Source organism: Thunnus albacares, chromosome 1 (genome assembly GCF_914725855.1).
Source record: "Thunnus albacares chromosome 1, fThuAlb1.1, whole genome shotgun sequence".
NCBI lineage: Eukaryota > Metazoa > Chordata > Actinopteri > Scombriformes > Scombridae > Thunnus > Thunnus albacares.
In genome coordinates this window covers 35,168,097-35,181,087 of record NC_058106.1, presented here as the reverse complement: position 1 = coordinate 35,181,087, position 12,991 = coordinate 35,168,097, and the positions used below count along the sequence as shown (strand labels likewise).

At 41.3% G+C, this 12,991-nt stretch overlaps 1 protein-coding gene across 1 annotated transcript in view; it reads right to left on the bottom strand.

Moving 5' to 3' along the window:
* otog (otogelin) overlaps window positions 1–12,991 on the bottom strand; it is a 71,897-nt gene that overhangs the window by 53,037 nt on the left and 5,869 nt on the right. The window contains exons 4-14 of the mRNA XM_044356260.1: window positions 11,640–11,761; window positions 11,148–11,356; window positions 10,087–10,217; window positions 9,502–9,608; window positions 8,249–8,358; window positions 7,855–7,980; window positions 7,529–7,637; window positions 7,039–7,085; window positions 5,696–5,841; window positions 2,835–2,967; window positions 994–1,171 (exon numbers count right to left, since the gene is read on the bottom strand). Of these exons, the coding sequence (XP_044212195.1) occupies window positions 994–1,171; window positions 2,835–2,967; window positions 5,696–5,841; window positions 7,039–7,085; window positions 7,529–7,637; window positions 7,855–7,980; window positions 8,249–8,358; window positions 9,502–9,608; window positions 10,087–10,217; window positions 11,148–11,356; window positions 11,640–11,761 (1,418 nt within the window). The remainder of the gene's footprint in view (window positions 1–993; window positions 1,172–2,834; window positions 2,968–5,695; window positions 5,842–7,038; window positions 7,086–7,528; window positions 7,638–7,854; window positions 7,981–8,248; window positions 8,359–9,501; window positions 9,609–10,086; window positions 10,218–11,147; window positions 11,357–11,639; window positions 11,762–12,991) is intronic.

The window sequence follows — 12,991 nt, the reverse complement described above, 5'->3', positions numbered from 1 at the left end:
TTCACCTCCATTCACACCTGTCAACATGGTATTTGTTACAAGACTCCAAAGGCTCAGACACACTTCTCAAACATATTAATAATAATAATAATTGTGGCACCATCTTGAAATGTTCCTGAAAAAGTCCATTTTCCACCCAACCCAACAAATGAGGGGGAGGGTGGAAGATTATGTACACTTGGGGAACATTTGCCTATAAATGTGAAATTTAGTTTTGCCATCTCAGCATCTCTTTCCTCAATACCCCTCTGCAGTCTGATGAAGCAGGCAGGTGGACTTTGATACTGCAGCAAACTCTTTGATACTGCCAACAGGCTAAGTGTTACTGACCTGCCTCGCTTCTCCTAATTGTCCTCATTGGTCAGATGGTTTCCACATATTTCATTTTTAAATGAGAATAGCAGAGGACAGGAGCTACCTCTGTTTCTGCAAATTTGATCTATTATTGTACAAAAACCCTATTAATCGATAAAAGTTAACCACTGCAGCTTTAAGGCAACTAAAACCAAAACAAAATGTGAAAAACACGACAGAAGTCAGAAGACAGGATTCAACAAGTCGTCATAGTTGCTTCTGGAGAGCTTCAGGCAAAGTGAGTTTTCTTTCTGGTAGCGTACGACCACTTCAGTCACCAACTGTGATGTACATATATCCATTTACAGCTGTAAGACAACATCCGCCCTTTTTAGCTGGCCATTGCGATACGGCACAGTGGAGCCCCTATTCCACTAACAGTAAATTCCTTGTTGAAGTGGCGCGTCCAGTTGGGCGCTCATCTGGCCCGCTTAAAAGAGCGGATCAGAAAGCGAGGCTTTTGATGCCGAGCCGCCTGACCAGTGTGCATTTCAGAGAGAGAGTGTGACAGAGAAAGTACTTCACCGTCATCTCTCTCTCTCTGCCTCTGAAACAGGAGTATGCTCTTTCTTTTTATTATTTCGGGTGGGGTTAACGGAGGGCGCGGGAGGGCTCAATGGTCAGTCGGCGCACACTTACAGGAAGTCATCTTGAATGTTGCCGTTGAAGGTGCCGCACAGCCCCACGGTGTCGTCCTTCCACAGCTCGTCAGCCTGCAGGTAGAGACGAAACTCCTTCCAGCTGTACTGCAGATGCAGGCCGAACGCCGTCTTCACCTGGAGGAACATGGACGAAAGCTCCTGGATGTGGAAGATGTCTGTAAGAGATGGAGGAAGAAAACATTTCACAAAAGTGTATGTGCATGTGCATATGATACAAACAAAATGAGGACTCCTTCATAAAAACATTGCTGCTAGTGGTCAAAAACCTTAAACAGGAAGTGGACACTGTCCTGGATATTTGATGGATGATGATTTCTTACCTTGTGAGGCAGTTGGATTAACATGGTCACAACATCACGCAAGAATCCATCTTTTCAGGCATCAATCAGCATCCTGTGAGGATTCTCACGTGATCTTGTAAATCCAGTGATAGACAGAAGGTTCATCCAACCACCTGCCAAGTATTCTTTGAAAGTGCCTTCCCTTTTCCAAACAGTTTCCAAGGACGACTTTTCAGATGGTTCTGTGTAACAAACCATCTGGCGCCTCAAGTGAGATGATTTCACTCTGTATGCTGACTGAGCAGATGGAAAGAAACTTAAAGAAAATCTAAGGTTTACTGTTTCAGATCGCTGAAATAGTTTCTGCTTTCAAACTCAACATGACATCACCATGTCCACTTAACCAGCCTTTACAGCCAATCAGATCAACTTATAAATTGTGTTTTTCCTGCTCTGTTTTTATAGTGACTTGTATTGTGTCTTGGGTATAGCACTACAATTAATTAATATTTCAATTATCTCTCCAATTAACCAGTCAATCATTTAGTTCATTAACCCTCCTGTTGTCCTCGGGTCAATTTTGACCCAGGAGGACGACAGGTGTCATTATGTGCTGTCATCAAAAAAATTGAAATGGTTTCAAAACAGTATCCTGACTAAGAAATTATGAATTATTTTAACTATAGTTGAGATCAGAGGAAAATATGTTGATTATGGCAGACTGGTGTATGTAAAAGTTTAGTTAGGATACTTTTTTAAAACCATTTCAATTTTGACCCGGGAGGACAACAGGAAGGTTAAATGCATATTGCAAGTATCGGCAGCACAAGGTGTCTTTGTTTGGGGTTATTTGTTTGTTTGTTTTACACCAAAATGATGTTAAACAGAGGAAATCAACAAATCCTCCATTTTAGAAGCTGGAATGAGTAAAATTGTTGCGATTTTTTGGACTGAGAAATGTTTAAACAATTGATGAAGTAATGAAGATTAATGATTTACACAGTTAATTTCCTGCTAAAAAAACAATTGATCAACTTTCAGCACAAGTTGTGGATCTGTTTGGGTCTGCACTTCAAGATTTCATTTCATTTTTATTTATTTATGTCTGTAATTTGTTGTGAGTAGTTTGTATTGTCAGGAAGAACAATTAAATTGAGTCAGGAATGCAAAGTACTTTGTCAGAACCTGTTTGTAACAGAACATAAAGTGCTGTAAGTGGTAGTGTTGTTTGTATTCCTTAAGGTACCAAAATATCTGATCATTCTCACACAGTTGAGCACAAAACACACAAAGGACTGTTGACTCCATCAACAGAATACCACAGCGATGAAAACACTGGTATGAAAAAGGAGCAATACTCAGAGGGAAGGTATTTTGTGCAACACAATAGAAGCGCTAACCCAGTAGTATTGGGAACATTTCTGTCAATAGATCAGCTGTCATTCAATCCTTCTCTGCCATAACCTGCAGAGTACTGAAAGGAGATGAGCGTCGGATGTGAACAATGTTGGAAGGTGATAAAAGATGAGGAGGTTACCATCCGAATAGGGCAGGGAGATGCGGTACTGTCCGGCCATGAAGACTTCTCCAACATGACTCAGTGTAATCTCCGTTCTTGGATCCTCGTCAATTACCAGGTTAACTGATTGGATGCAGGCCCCGTCCAAATTCTGCAATTGAGACAAAGTGGCTTGATAAAGCACGCTGGCATTTTCCCAAACTGCAGCAATTCAGACACATAACAGGACGCACAATGAGGGTGAAATAATGGGAAGAAAGGGAAAGACAAGACAACAAGAAGCGGGAGGAAGATACAAACAATTTACCTTTCAAATAAATCATCTGCTTCATGACATATGATGAACTGTTATTGTCAGATTAACAGTCTGCAGTGGTGGAAAAACTACTACAGATCTCTCTTTTTTTAAACCTAATGAACGCCTCACCAGTAGCCCCAAGAGGCTGCAATGTGCAATACACCACACAATACAAAACTGTTACGGTGGCGCCCCACTGTACGCGAACTGACTGGCGACAAAATCCGCACTCATTCATTGTCTATGGGAAGTGACTAATTTGCTGCACAAAGCATGCTGGGATACTTGGCAATGTGGACCAAGCTGGCGGTGCTACGACAAGGCGGGACAAATTCAAAAATTCAAACACAAGCAAAAAAAACAAAATCCAGGAAGTCTTGCTGAATATTTGTCCTTAAGTGGTGCAACGCGTATCGACTCTAATTCTTCATCGGGGTCTTAGAGTCGATACTCGTTGGTCTGTTTGATTGCCTTTGCTCAAAGAATATATTCATAATATTATTTCACCTGAAGATGGAGTTCCTTAGTCTTTCTCTATGGTTGTCTGCGCCACTTATGGACAAATATTCAGCAAGACTTCCTGGATTTTGGGTTTTTTTGTGTGTTTTCACCTGCTCTGCTAAAGAGCACCTGTTGCATGAGTCATCAGAACCATGCAGCGCTTCCTCCTCCTGTTGTGATAAGTGCTCACATCAAGAAAGCCAATCAAGCTGCAGCACCAGCGACTTTCTGAACAGCTGTGTGTACCGGCTGTGCGATTGGCGGGGCAGGGCGGACCGCGGGGCTGCAACATGGAGTGTTCACACTAAATTTGAAGCAAATTTTTCACGCGTCGAGAATACATACAAAGTCAATGCAAAATTAAAATTGGCTTTGTGTTTGGTGTGAACACACCATGAAAAATGAGGACGACCTCCAGAATGATGAGCACCACCAGAAGTCAGACTAAAAGTGAAATGTTTGTCTTGAGGGTCATTTAAAACAAAGGGATTCACTCTCTGGAGAGCATGAATGTGTTCAGCAAACTTAATGGCAATCGGCACAATTACATTTGTCTATTTCTTGCGTGCACATGGAAATTCAGTCTGAATGTAGCACCAGAGGAAAGGTGGAGGAGTCACAAAGGGTTCATCCTCCGGCGACCATGAATATTAGAAGATTGAAGCAAATCACAAAAGGGTGGTAAAAGACCACAACGCCAGACTTAACAAGCTGGGAAAGCACTATTCAAGAGGTCAGAAACTGACTCACAAAATAAAAAATATGGTGGATGCATTTGAAAAAAGACGCAAAATTATATTACACATAAAGAAAAAAAAAAGACAGCTTGTCCTCTTTCTGCAAGTAGTCAGATGATTAGCTTACTTTATCCTCTGTGACTAGCAATAATTTCCTGTTGTTCTGTTGGTACAATGTATCAGTAAATATATATATGTATATATAAATGAAGTTTAGCTATATTTTTATATGTATATGATGATAAGTGTATGTAATATCAAATCTACTTTGATTTCTTTATCTAATAGATAGATAAATAGATTTAATATACAGTGATGTGTAATTGTTACATTTTGAGCACTGACTGGCTTAAAATCTGACAGTGCATCATATTGTTTGAGCGCGTTATATATTTTGCATTTAAAACCTCTTTCTGCAAGTGTCACAAAGTGCAAATACTCAAAGAATTCGGCAATACTTCAAAATAACACACTAACAGTATAATTAGTTACTTTCTCTTAGTTACTTTCCAGTTCAGCCACTCTGTTATTTCCAAACTAAGGACGCCTGCGCTGTGCATCGCTGACAGTAAGCAATCTGCCTCTATGAATCGTCTCTTTCATAAGTGGCAGAGCCCCATAGCCGAAAGGTTTTAGCACCCACCTCCCCGCTCCCCTCCTTCTTCTATTCTTCCCATCATTCACCTCTTGTTTTTGCATAACCTTCTCTCTGTCCAAGTCCCCCACCCCTCCAGTGCCTCTCTTCACCTCCCTCTTCACTACAAAGCCGTCCACAGCTCTGTCAGTCAGGCCAGATAAGGTAATCCTGTTCAGTTGGCTGTTAGAGGTCTCGGGCCTCTGCTCTGATGAGTGGGACATCTTATATCTCGCCTCCTCCCCTGCTCCCTCCCCCCCCCCCCCCTGTTTGCTGAGCAGCTCAAAGGCTGCTGGGAAATTGGAGGCTTATAGAGAAGGGGAGAGGAAAAGAAGCTCTCAGCCTTTTGTCGTTTTTCATGTTCATTATCTGTCCAGGGTTGATCGAGACGTTTCCTAGACGCTTTCATCCGCGCACCGTCTCAGTCGCAATGTGGCTCTCGAACAAAAACGACCTGGGCTCAGCAGGGATTAGTGAGCACTTAAATTATGATATGATCTACATGACAGACAAATTGCAGAAACCTGTGAGCCAAGCTAGCATGAATAGTTTGATTGAAGAGGCTAAAGTGGAAGAGTTGTTCAAGAGTTTCCGAAATGTAGAGACACTTTTTTTCAAAGGCAGAAGGAGAAAAAAAAAATCTAAACTCAACAAGAAGGATCATATCTTTAAAATAAAACAAAAATAATGCAGATTAAACATGACTCACAGCTCCACAGGGGGCGTTCTGGATGGTGACTGTGAACCTCCCTGAGTTACGACTCTTGACGAGGACATACTGACACGTAGCTGGGAAGGTGTAGATCCGCCCGTCAAAGGATTGAAAATACATATCGCCAGTCACCGAGCATTCGCCTGTAGAGAGGGATGAGACATTTCTCACACATGTTCTTCATTTATCCAAGAAAAACTACAACTTAGAAGGACATGGTAGCCACTGAACACATGTTGCCCACAAGAACTTCACCAGCAATCAGTGGGAGCTCTTCTAATTGATTGGCCAAAACCAGATTTCCTGAGTTAAAGCCTCTAAGCATAATGTCAGTAAACTCATGACTACAGTATGTGAATGTCTCTTCAGTCTTTCTTGCTCCCTGACAAAGAAGCAACTTTCTTCCTTTCTACTGGTCCAGGACAGCTTTTTACATCCTAATTAGGAAGCTTCCTCTTTCCTCTGTCCTTAAACTTCCGTCTCCCTACCAAGGGAGCTTCCATCTTCCTTGTTCTTGAACTAGGAAGGTTTGGCCTTTCATAACCTATCCCATCTCCTTGCACCATACGGAGGGAACAAGGAAGAAGTCCTTGCTCCCTTGAACGAGTCCTGGCTCATCTCAAAGAAGCTTATAATAAAACTGCAAGGAAGGCAGAACCAGCAGAACTATCATAGTTAGGGAGCCAGAAAGGAGAAATATTTAATTCTTGTAAGTACTATGAAGCAACATAAAACTTTAGGTAGCAGGTGGGATGTGAAGATTCTTAAAGACACATCTGTACAGGTGTGAAGCCCGGACAGTATAAATATCTGACCAATCTGATCAAACCAGAGTCTTGTGTCCCTGCTTTTCCTCCTATTTTGACTACTGATTGAGGTTCATGACGGATAACCTTTCTTCTACAGAAATCATTAAAACAACAATCATTGGAGACTGGATAAAAGGTGAATAAATTGGTCTGACAGCATTTTATCAAATCAGGATTTGATCTAATGGGATGTGAATGTTTCTATGATTTCCTGTCCTTCATGTCTGCAGCTTTTTGTCTCTTCGTCCTGCTGCAGCCTACAGGCGAGGCAAAATTTTCCTTTGTCGTTCATCCCTAACTAGAAAACCTTACCTCCTTGGCTCCAAAAGTAGGAAACATTTTCTCCTTCCTTGTTCCCTAAGTAGGAAGCTTCAGATTTAGAAACCAAGCCTGAGGCAAAGGCAAAAGTTGCTGAGAGCATCTTTGGACTGAAACAAAATAATCTCCACCCATCACGGTGTTTTGCTGATCGAGACTTGCAGTGCAGTTTGAGTAAAAATTTAACCACCTACAGAGGACAAACAGACAAACCTGGGCAGCTGTAGTCGGTGCAGTTCCACACTCCACCCACGCATGTGCTGAAACAGAAAGCAGAGACGTCCACAGGTGGCTCTGGGAACATGAAAGGCTAAACTAATCAGCAGGATCACTGACAGAAACTGGACACACAGATCCAGGTGGTCAGATCTGAGAAGATTAAAAGGATAATATCCTGTGTTTTTATGCATGATGATGACATGTAATGCATGGTCTTAATGGTTCATTTAAGGTCTAAATGGAGTGAAATACAGTTATTAGGGAAAATAAGGTTTGTACATGTTTGTCAATTTGTGATTGAGTGCTGTCAGAGATGTTATTTGAATACTGCAGAAGCATGTTTTTATGTGATGAAAGAACAGTACTTGCACAGGTCAAGCAGAATTTCCTCCTCAGGTCGATGTCATAGTGGTAACAGATCAAATATTGTCATCCACAGTCAACAATGGGATTGGAAGTGACAGAGAGGTCAAATGCTGCTCACCAGTTGTTGCATTCCTCCTGCAGCGTTTGTCCAGATGGGTAAAACATGCCGTGGTACTCACAGGGACAGTCGGACGGCGTCACACAGCTTCCGTCCTCATAGATCAGACCTGAGGAGAGACAACAACAGAGACAGATATAGAGGCAGGCTGGAGTTGAAAACATCAGAATACAGGCAAGATGGAGTATGCGTTTTTTTCTCGTGTCTAATCAGTCGTTAATTGGTGATATTTCATAGAAGACAAAACAGGAAAAACGACAAAAAGTGTATTTACAGACAGATGTTTCAGGTTAATACAACAAAACACAGCCTGATTACAAACTCACCGTCAGGACAGTAGCATCCATCCAGGCAGGCCAGCTTGCTGTCGATGCACGTCCGCTCCAGGTTGCAGGATGCCGGACAGCAGCTGATGCATTCCATGTAATGCAGACCTAAAGGACACTGCTTCGCTGGTCGCAAAAATGAAACACGAAACAGACGTCAAAAACGTAAATCTTTCTACTGAAACAAAAGATTTCCCCATGCAGCAGACGAATCTGACAACCCTGACAGAGCAGAAACTGTATTTCATTGTTTCAAAATCCAGAATTGTTGCATTTTCCATAAAACAGAAACAGGGAAATGGGAATCCAGCCAGTGTATTGTTTGATTGGACTCACAACCTTTTCAGTCCTTCATGGCTCAAGGTACCAAACACCTGGCTGAGAGGAAACGTACCACACTGAGGAATGCGCCGCCTCCAGTCGTGCAGTGGGTGGTCAGCGTGGGCGCAGGCCCGGGCGTACTCGCTGAACACCTGGCATACCACATCACCGTTGGGACCCGACCTTCAAGGAAGGAGGAACAAACAGAGAAGGACTTTTTGAGTGGAGCCAGGAGAGGTGTGGCCACAGAGCCAGATACGCTGAACTTATCAGACTGGACAACTACCCACCAGCTGTGTCTCCATCATGGAGGACAAAAAATCTTCCAACTAAGCTAAAGATTGTAGCTGAAAAAGTTTGGCATTGGAACAAATTTTTGGAGCATGACCCATAATACAGAACCATAACTCGGCTGTAATTACTGCAGGAGAAACAAATAATAATATTGATTAACTGCGCATCTTTCACTACTGAATAAATGCTGACTCTAAGTGTTTCCTGTGCAACCACAAGTTAAGCTCTAGATGCCAGTTTAAAGTGCTGGATCAGAGCCCGGAGATGGTGCAGCACTCCCGCGTCTGTCCGACTCAGATTTCCTACTGAGTCAGTGAAGGAAAACACTTGAGGGGAAGTGAAACGCTCTCCTCTCTCCTTTTTAAGAACAGAAAAAAACACAGCGGGGGGTCATCAGGTGCATCAGGTGTCCAGCATGAACTTCCAAATGAAAAGGAAAGATATGCTAATTATCTATTTTTGACCACATTTCAAATAGATGTTTTTATAATGATGTAGTTGCATTTTAAAAAAGGTCTTTGAAATGTATTTCTGTCTCTGAAATATTTTCCAGAAATACACTCTCACATGTCCTCCCATTTTGGAAATCCATTTCAAATACCTTCCTGATGCATTTAAAATATATTTAGCAAGATAAAGGAAGTATTTTGTCTCACTAGCGGCAGGCGAGACAGAATGCTGTCCACAACAACTACATGCCAGATGTCCATGAAGTGTAGAAATGATAGTCATGGTCCCCAGAAGATAAACCATAGTGATCTCCAATTGTGCACAAGAAATATCTCAAGAACTCACCATGTCATTAACTCATCACATTCATGCTCCCCTGAGGATAAGTCCTTTCCATTTTGGACAGTTAATTTATTTAATTAAATGGACAATAAGAGCTCAAAAGATTTCTACAAATCTTGCTGTGGATATTCATGGTCCACAGCAGATTAACCCTTGTGATTTTGGTGACCTCCTGACCTTTCATTGAAGGCCACCATCACAGCAAAATGAACATGAGGAATGTGAGTCTGTTGTTCTTACATGCAGAGGTCGTTGGAGCAGCTGGCCATGTAGGACAACGGGCTGACGAAGTCGTGGCAGCTCTGAAACGGCGGATCCAGCAGCATGGCGCACACCTCCTCCACTTTCTGCAGCCACAAAAACACACAAAGACAAGTTTTCACTCAAGGTCAAGGTCAAGGTCACATTTACTGTCTCCTTCAGGAGAAATTCGTCTTGGACAAAAGGAATCGCTGCAAAAACCACATCATAAGAACAATTTAAGAAGAACACAATAAATAAGAACACAAGTGCAGAGATAAAAGAAATTATCATCCAATAAATACAAAAACCATTCACTCACAACTGTTAAAAAACTGCAAAAACATCTCAAGCATACACAGCAATACAAGTGAAATTTGATGAAAGATAAATAAAATGAAAGAAGAAACATTATCTCACAATTCACTCTTTGACTGAAGTACATTCAACTGTTTCAACGTTTCCTGATGACCTCATTAACCTGCTGTGTCACTGACATGTGTACCTGCTGAGTCAGGTTTTTGTGTTGTGTTTACTGAGGTTTTTCTGCAGCAGAGAAGCCTACAGTTTATATCAGAAGCTCACCAGCAGGACGTGAGCATCGACTGCAGCGCAAGGTGAAGAGAAGCCAGAAGACACCACCGGACATCGGGTCTGATGTGGCTCCGACTCCACCCAGCTGTTCCCAAACATTTCTATTTCATGAGTCAGAACACCTGAGAGAGAGGAACAGGATGTGTGTCATTAAAAGACATCATCAAAAAAAACATATTTTCTCCTGAAGTTTACTGGAAGGATCATAATATCTTAAAGAGATAATGTTGTGTAAACTTTACATCACAGCTGACGATTTTCCAAAACATATCCCAAGTTTTTAGTTCAGTACATGGAGCTTGAATTGCATGAGTTAGATCAAAGTTACGATATGTGTTGGTCTGGTGCATTCATGGACATGCCGAAATCTGATAACTGAGACTGGCCTGCTGACCAGCAGTCTTTCAAATGCAAGAAACAACCAAATTAAACTTAATCTTTTCTCAGAATCAACATTTTTATATTTTTTCTTATTCTTTATCTTCAGCATGTGATTTCCAGACACACAGCTCATGACTGTGATGGATTATGTTGCCAACTGGAAGGTAGGAAATGAGAAAATGATGAAGAATAAAGAATATCTGATTTATTAAAACAAATCCATGGCTACTGTCCATGTCGCCTGTTTGTTCAGCTTCCTGTTTCAATCAAAACACTTAAGCTGATGTCTGTCATTGTAGCTGCTGTGAGTGGGCTGTTTGTGTTGCATTTACATTTTTCTGTTAATGAGGTTTCTCTACACAGATTACAATCTATCTGGATGTGATTACACCAGGATTCTTTTGTGGTTAAGTACTCTCTGATTATAATCTGGTCCTCTAAAATCCAGGTTCACGCAGGTGACCCGAAACTTTAGAACAAGCTGGGCGGCTCTCACACCTCATGATCAGATTTTCCGAGTGATAACCCGGTTAAGTAACTTGCTGGAAATCATTCGAAGCACTGAGATGACTGTGTTTCAGTGTGAAACAGCTTCTAACAACACGTTGAAATCTAATCGTCGAAACACTGTCGAACAACACCTGCAAAGCACCGCTTACACAAAACCGTACCGTAGCTGGTCTTCAGGTCGTCCTGAACGTCTGCGTTGAAGTTCCCACACAGGCCGCATGTTCTGCCCACAAACTCTGGGCTGAGTTTGATGTAGACGGAGCCGCTGCGTCCCTCCCAGGCCAGCGTGAAGCCGTGCTGCTGCGTCACAAGCACGTACTGCGAGATCTGCTCCAGCTGCAGGTCGTGGATGTGATGAGGCAGCTGCAAACTGGATACAGAGACGATGAATCCATGATGATACAGATACCAACTTCTCTTCTGTAAAGAGCTCAGACTGGCTGATATATAGTGTTAAGCTCTTTTTCAACAGATGTTATACAAATGAAAAATAAGTATAGATTTTAAAAATGGATGAATAAACTTTTAAAGCATCTTGCATACATGTCAAAAACAATCCTGATATAAAGGAGAGAAAGAGGATCTAGAAACAATAAAAACATTAATATATTTGTATATAAAGATGATGTTTTGTCTTGTTTTATACTGCTGACCTTTGGCCTTTGAAGGTCACGTTGGTGGCGTGAAGCCGGACCTCACCCTCCCATGGAAGGAAGAGGCTGACGGACCGTTGGCAGGTATAAGGAGCAGAGTTACAGCCCGGGTCATTGTGGACCTGCAAATAGCAAGATGCAACATTTAATCAAAATGTCTGTATTTATATTGAAGTGGCACAAAAATAAACAGTTTGTGTTGAAGTGCTCCAACAGTCAGAATGGAGCAGTGACAGGCTCTGTACCCTTTTAAAGCATCATACTGATGGTTTTTCATGTTTTTTTTACTCCATTATCTACAAATCTTTAAAAAAACAACAAAGAACTTTCCACTTTCCACACAGTTTTTTGACTGGTTTCCTCACTTCTAAGCATTCCAGTTTAGAAATTTCAGTACACCATGAAAAGCACATACACCCACAATGTCAATTAAAAATTAATAATGTAAACTAGGCTCAGTGATAACATAACTTTGACAATAAAAGGGAATAAATGTTCATGGTGATGAATGGTGTTTATAATTTCTCTAACTCTGTATTGTTTGTTGTTGTGCTGTTGTATGTTTTGATTGTGATAAGCTACAGATGCAAATTAGCTTCAAGCTAACTCTGGTGCAGTGCATCATTTATGCTTAATACTGCACACGCTGTCCTGTTCAATAAATCAAATCTCAAACAGAGAGTTTAAACAGTCCCTGCTCTTCCTTGTTGCTGCATTCAAGGACGCTGTGACATCTGAGATTTGACAGTCGACTGCTGAACATTCACACAGCTATCAGAAAAAATTGTCTTTCAGTTACTTCTTTTAAAACAATCAGCGAGGGACTGAAAATAATCCTGTTATGTTTTATGAGTTTGCTCAGTGTTCCTGAATATGATGTATTAATATGAAATGTTTCAAAATGTCAGTCTGGCGTTCTCAAAGTGAAAGTTACAATGATACATTTACTTTATTTTTTAAAGGATAAAGTGTTTCTTCTACATCTTTCTTATTCTCAACAAATCCCACAAAAAGACCCAAAAACCAACAGTAAATTGATTCTATTATCAAGTATTGTGTGTGTGTCCAAAGTCTGATATATCTTATTCCTCTGTTTAAAGCTCAACTGTTGTCCAAAAAACTATTAAAAACACATCAATGAGCCACACTGTTGCACTGGGTGACATGTTCTTCATCACCATGAACAAACACACTGTAGTTATTTTGACTTAATGTCACACACACCATCCTGCTGCCAGAAATACTCACTGGAGCATCAAATGTGTATTCATCCGCTGCTGAAAATAGTCCCCAACAAATTCACTAGTTCCACCTGTTGTAGTAACATTTGCTAGAAGTTACAGTGAGCAGCT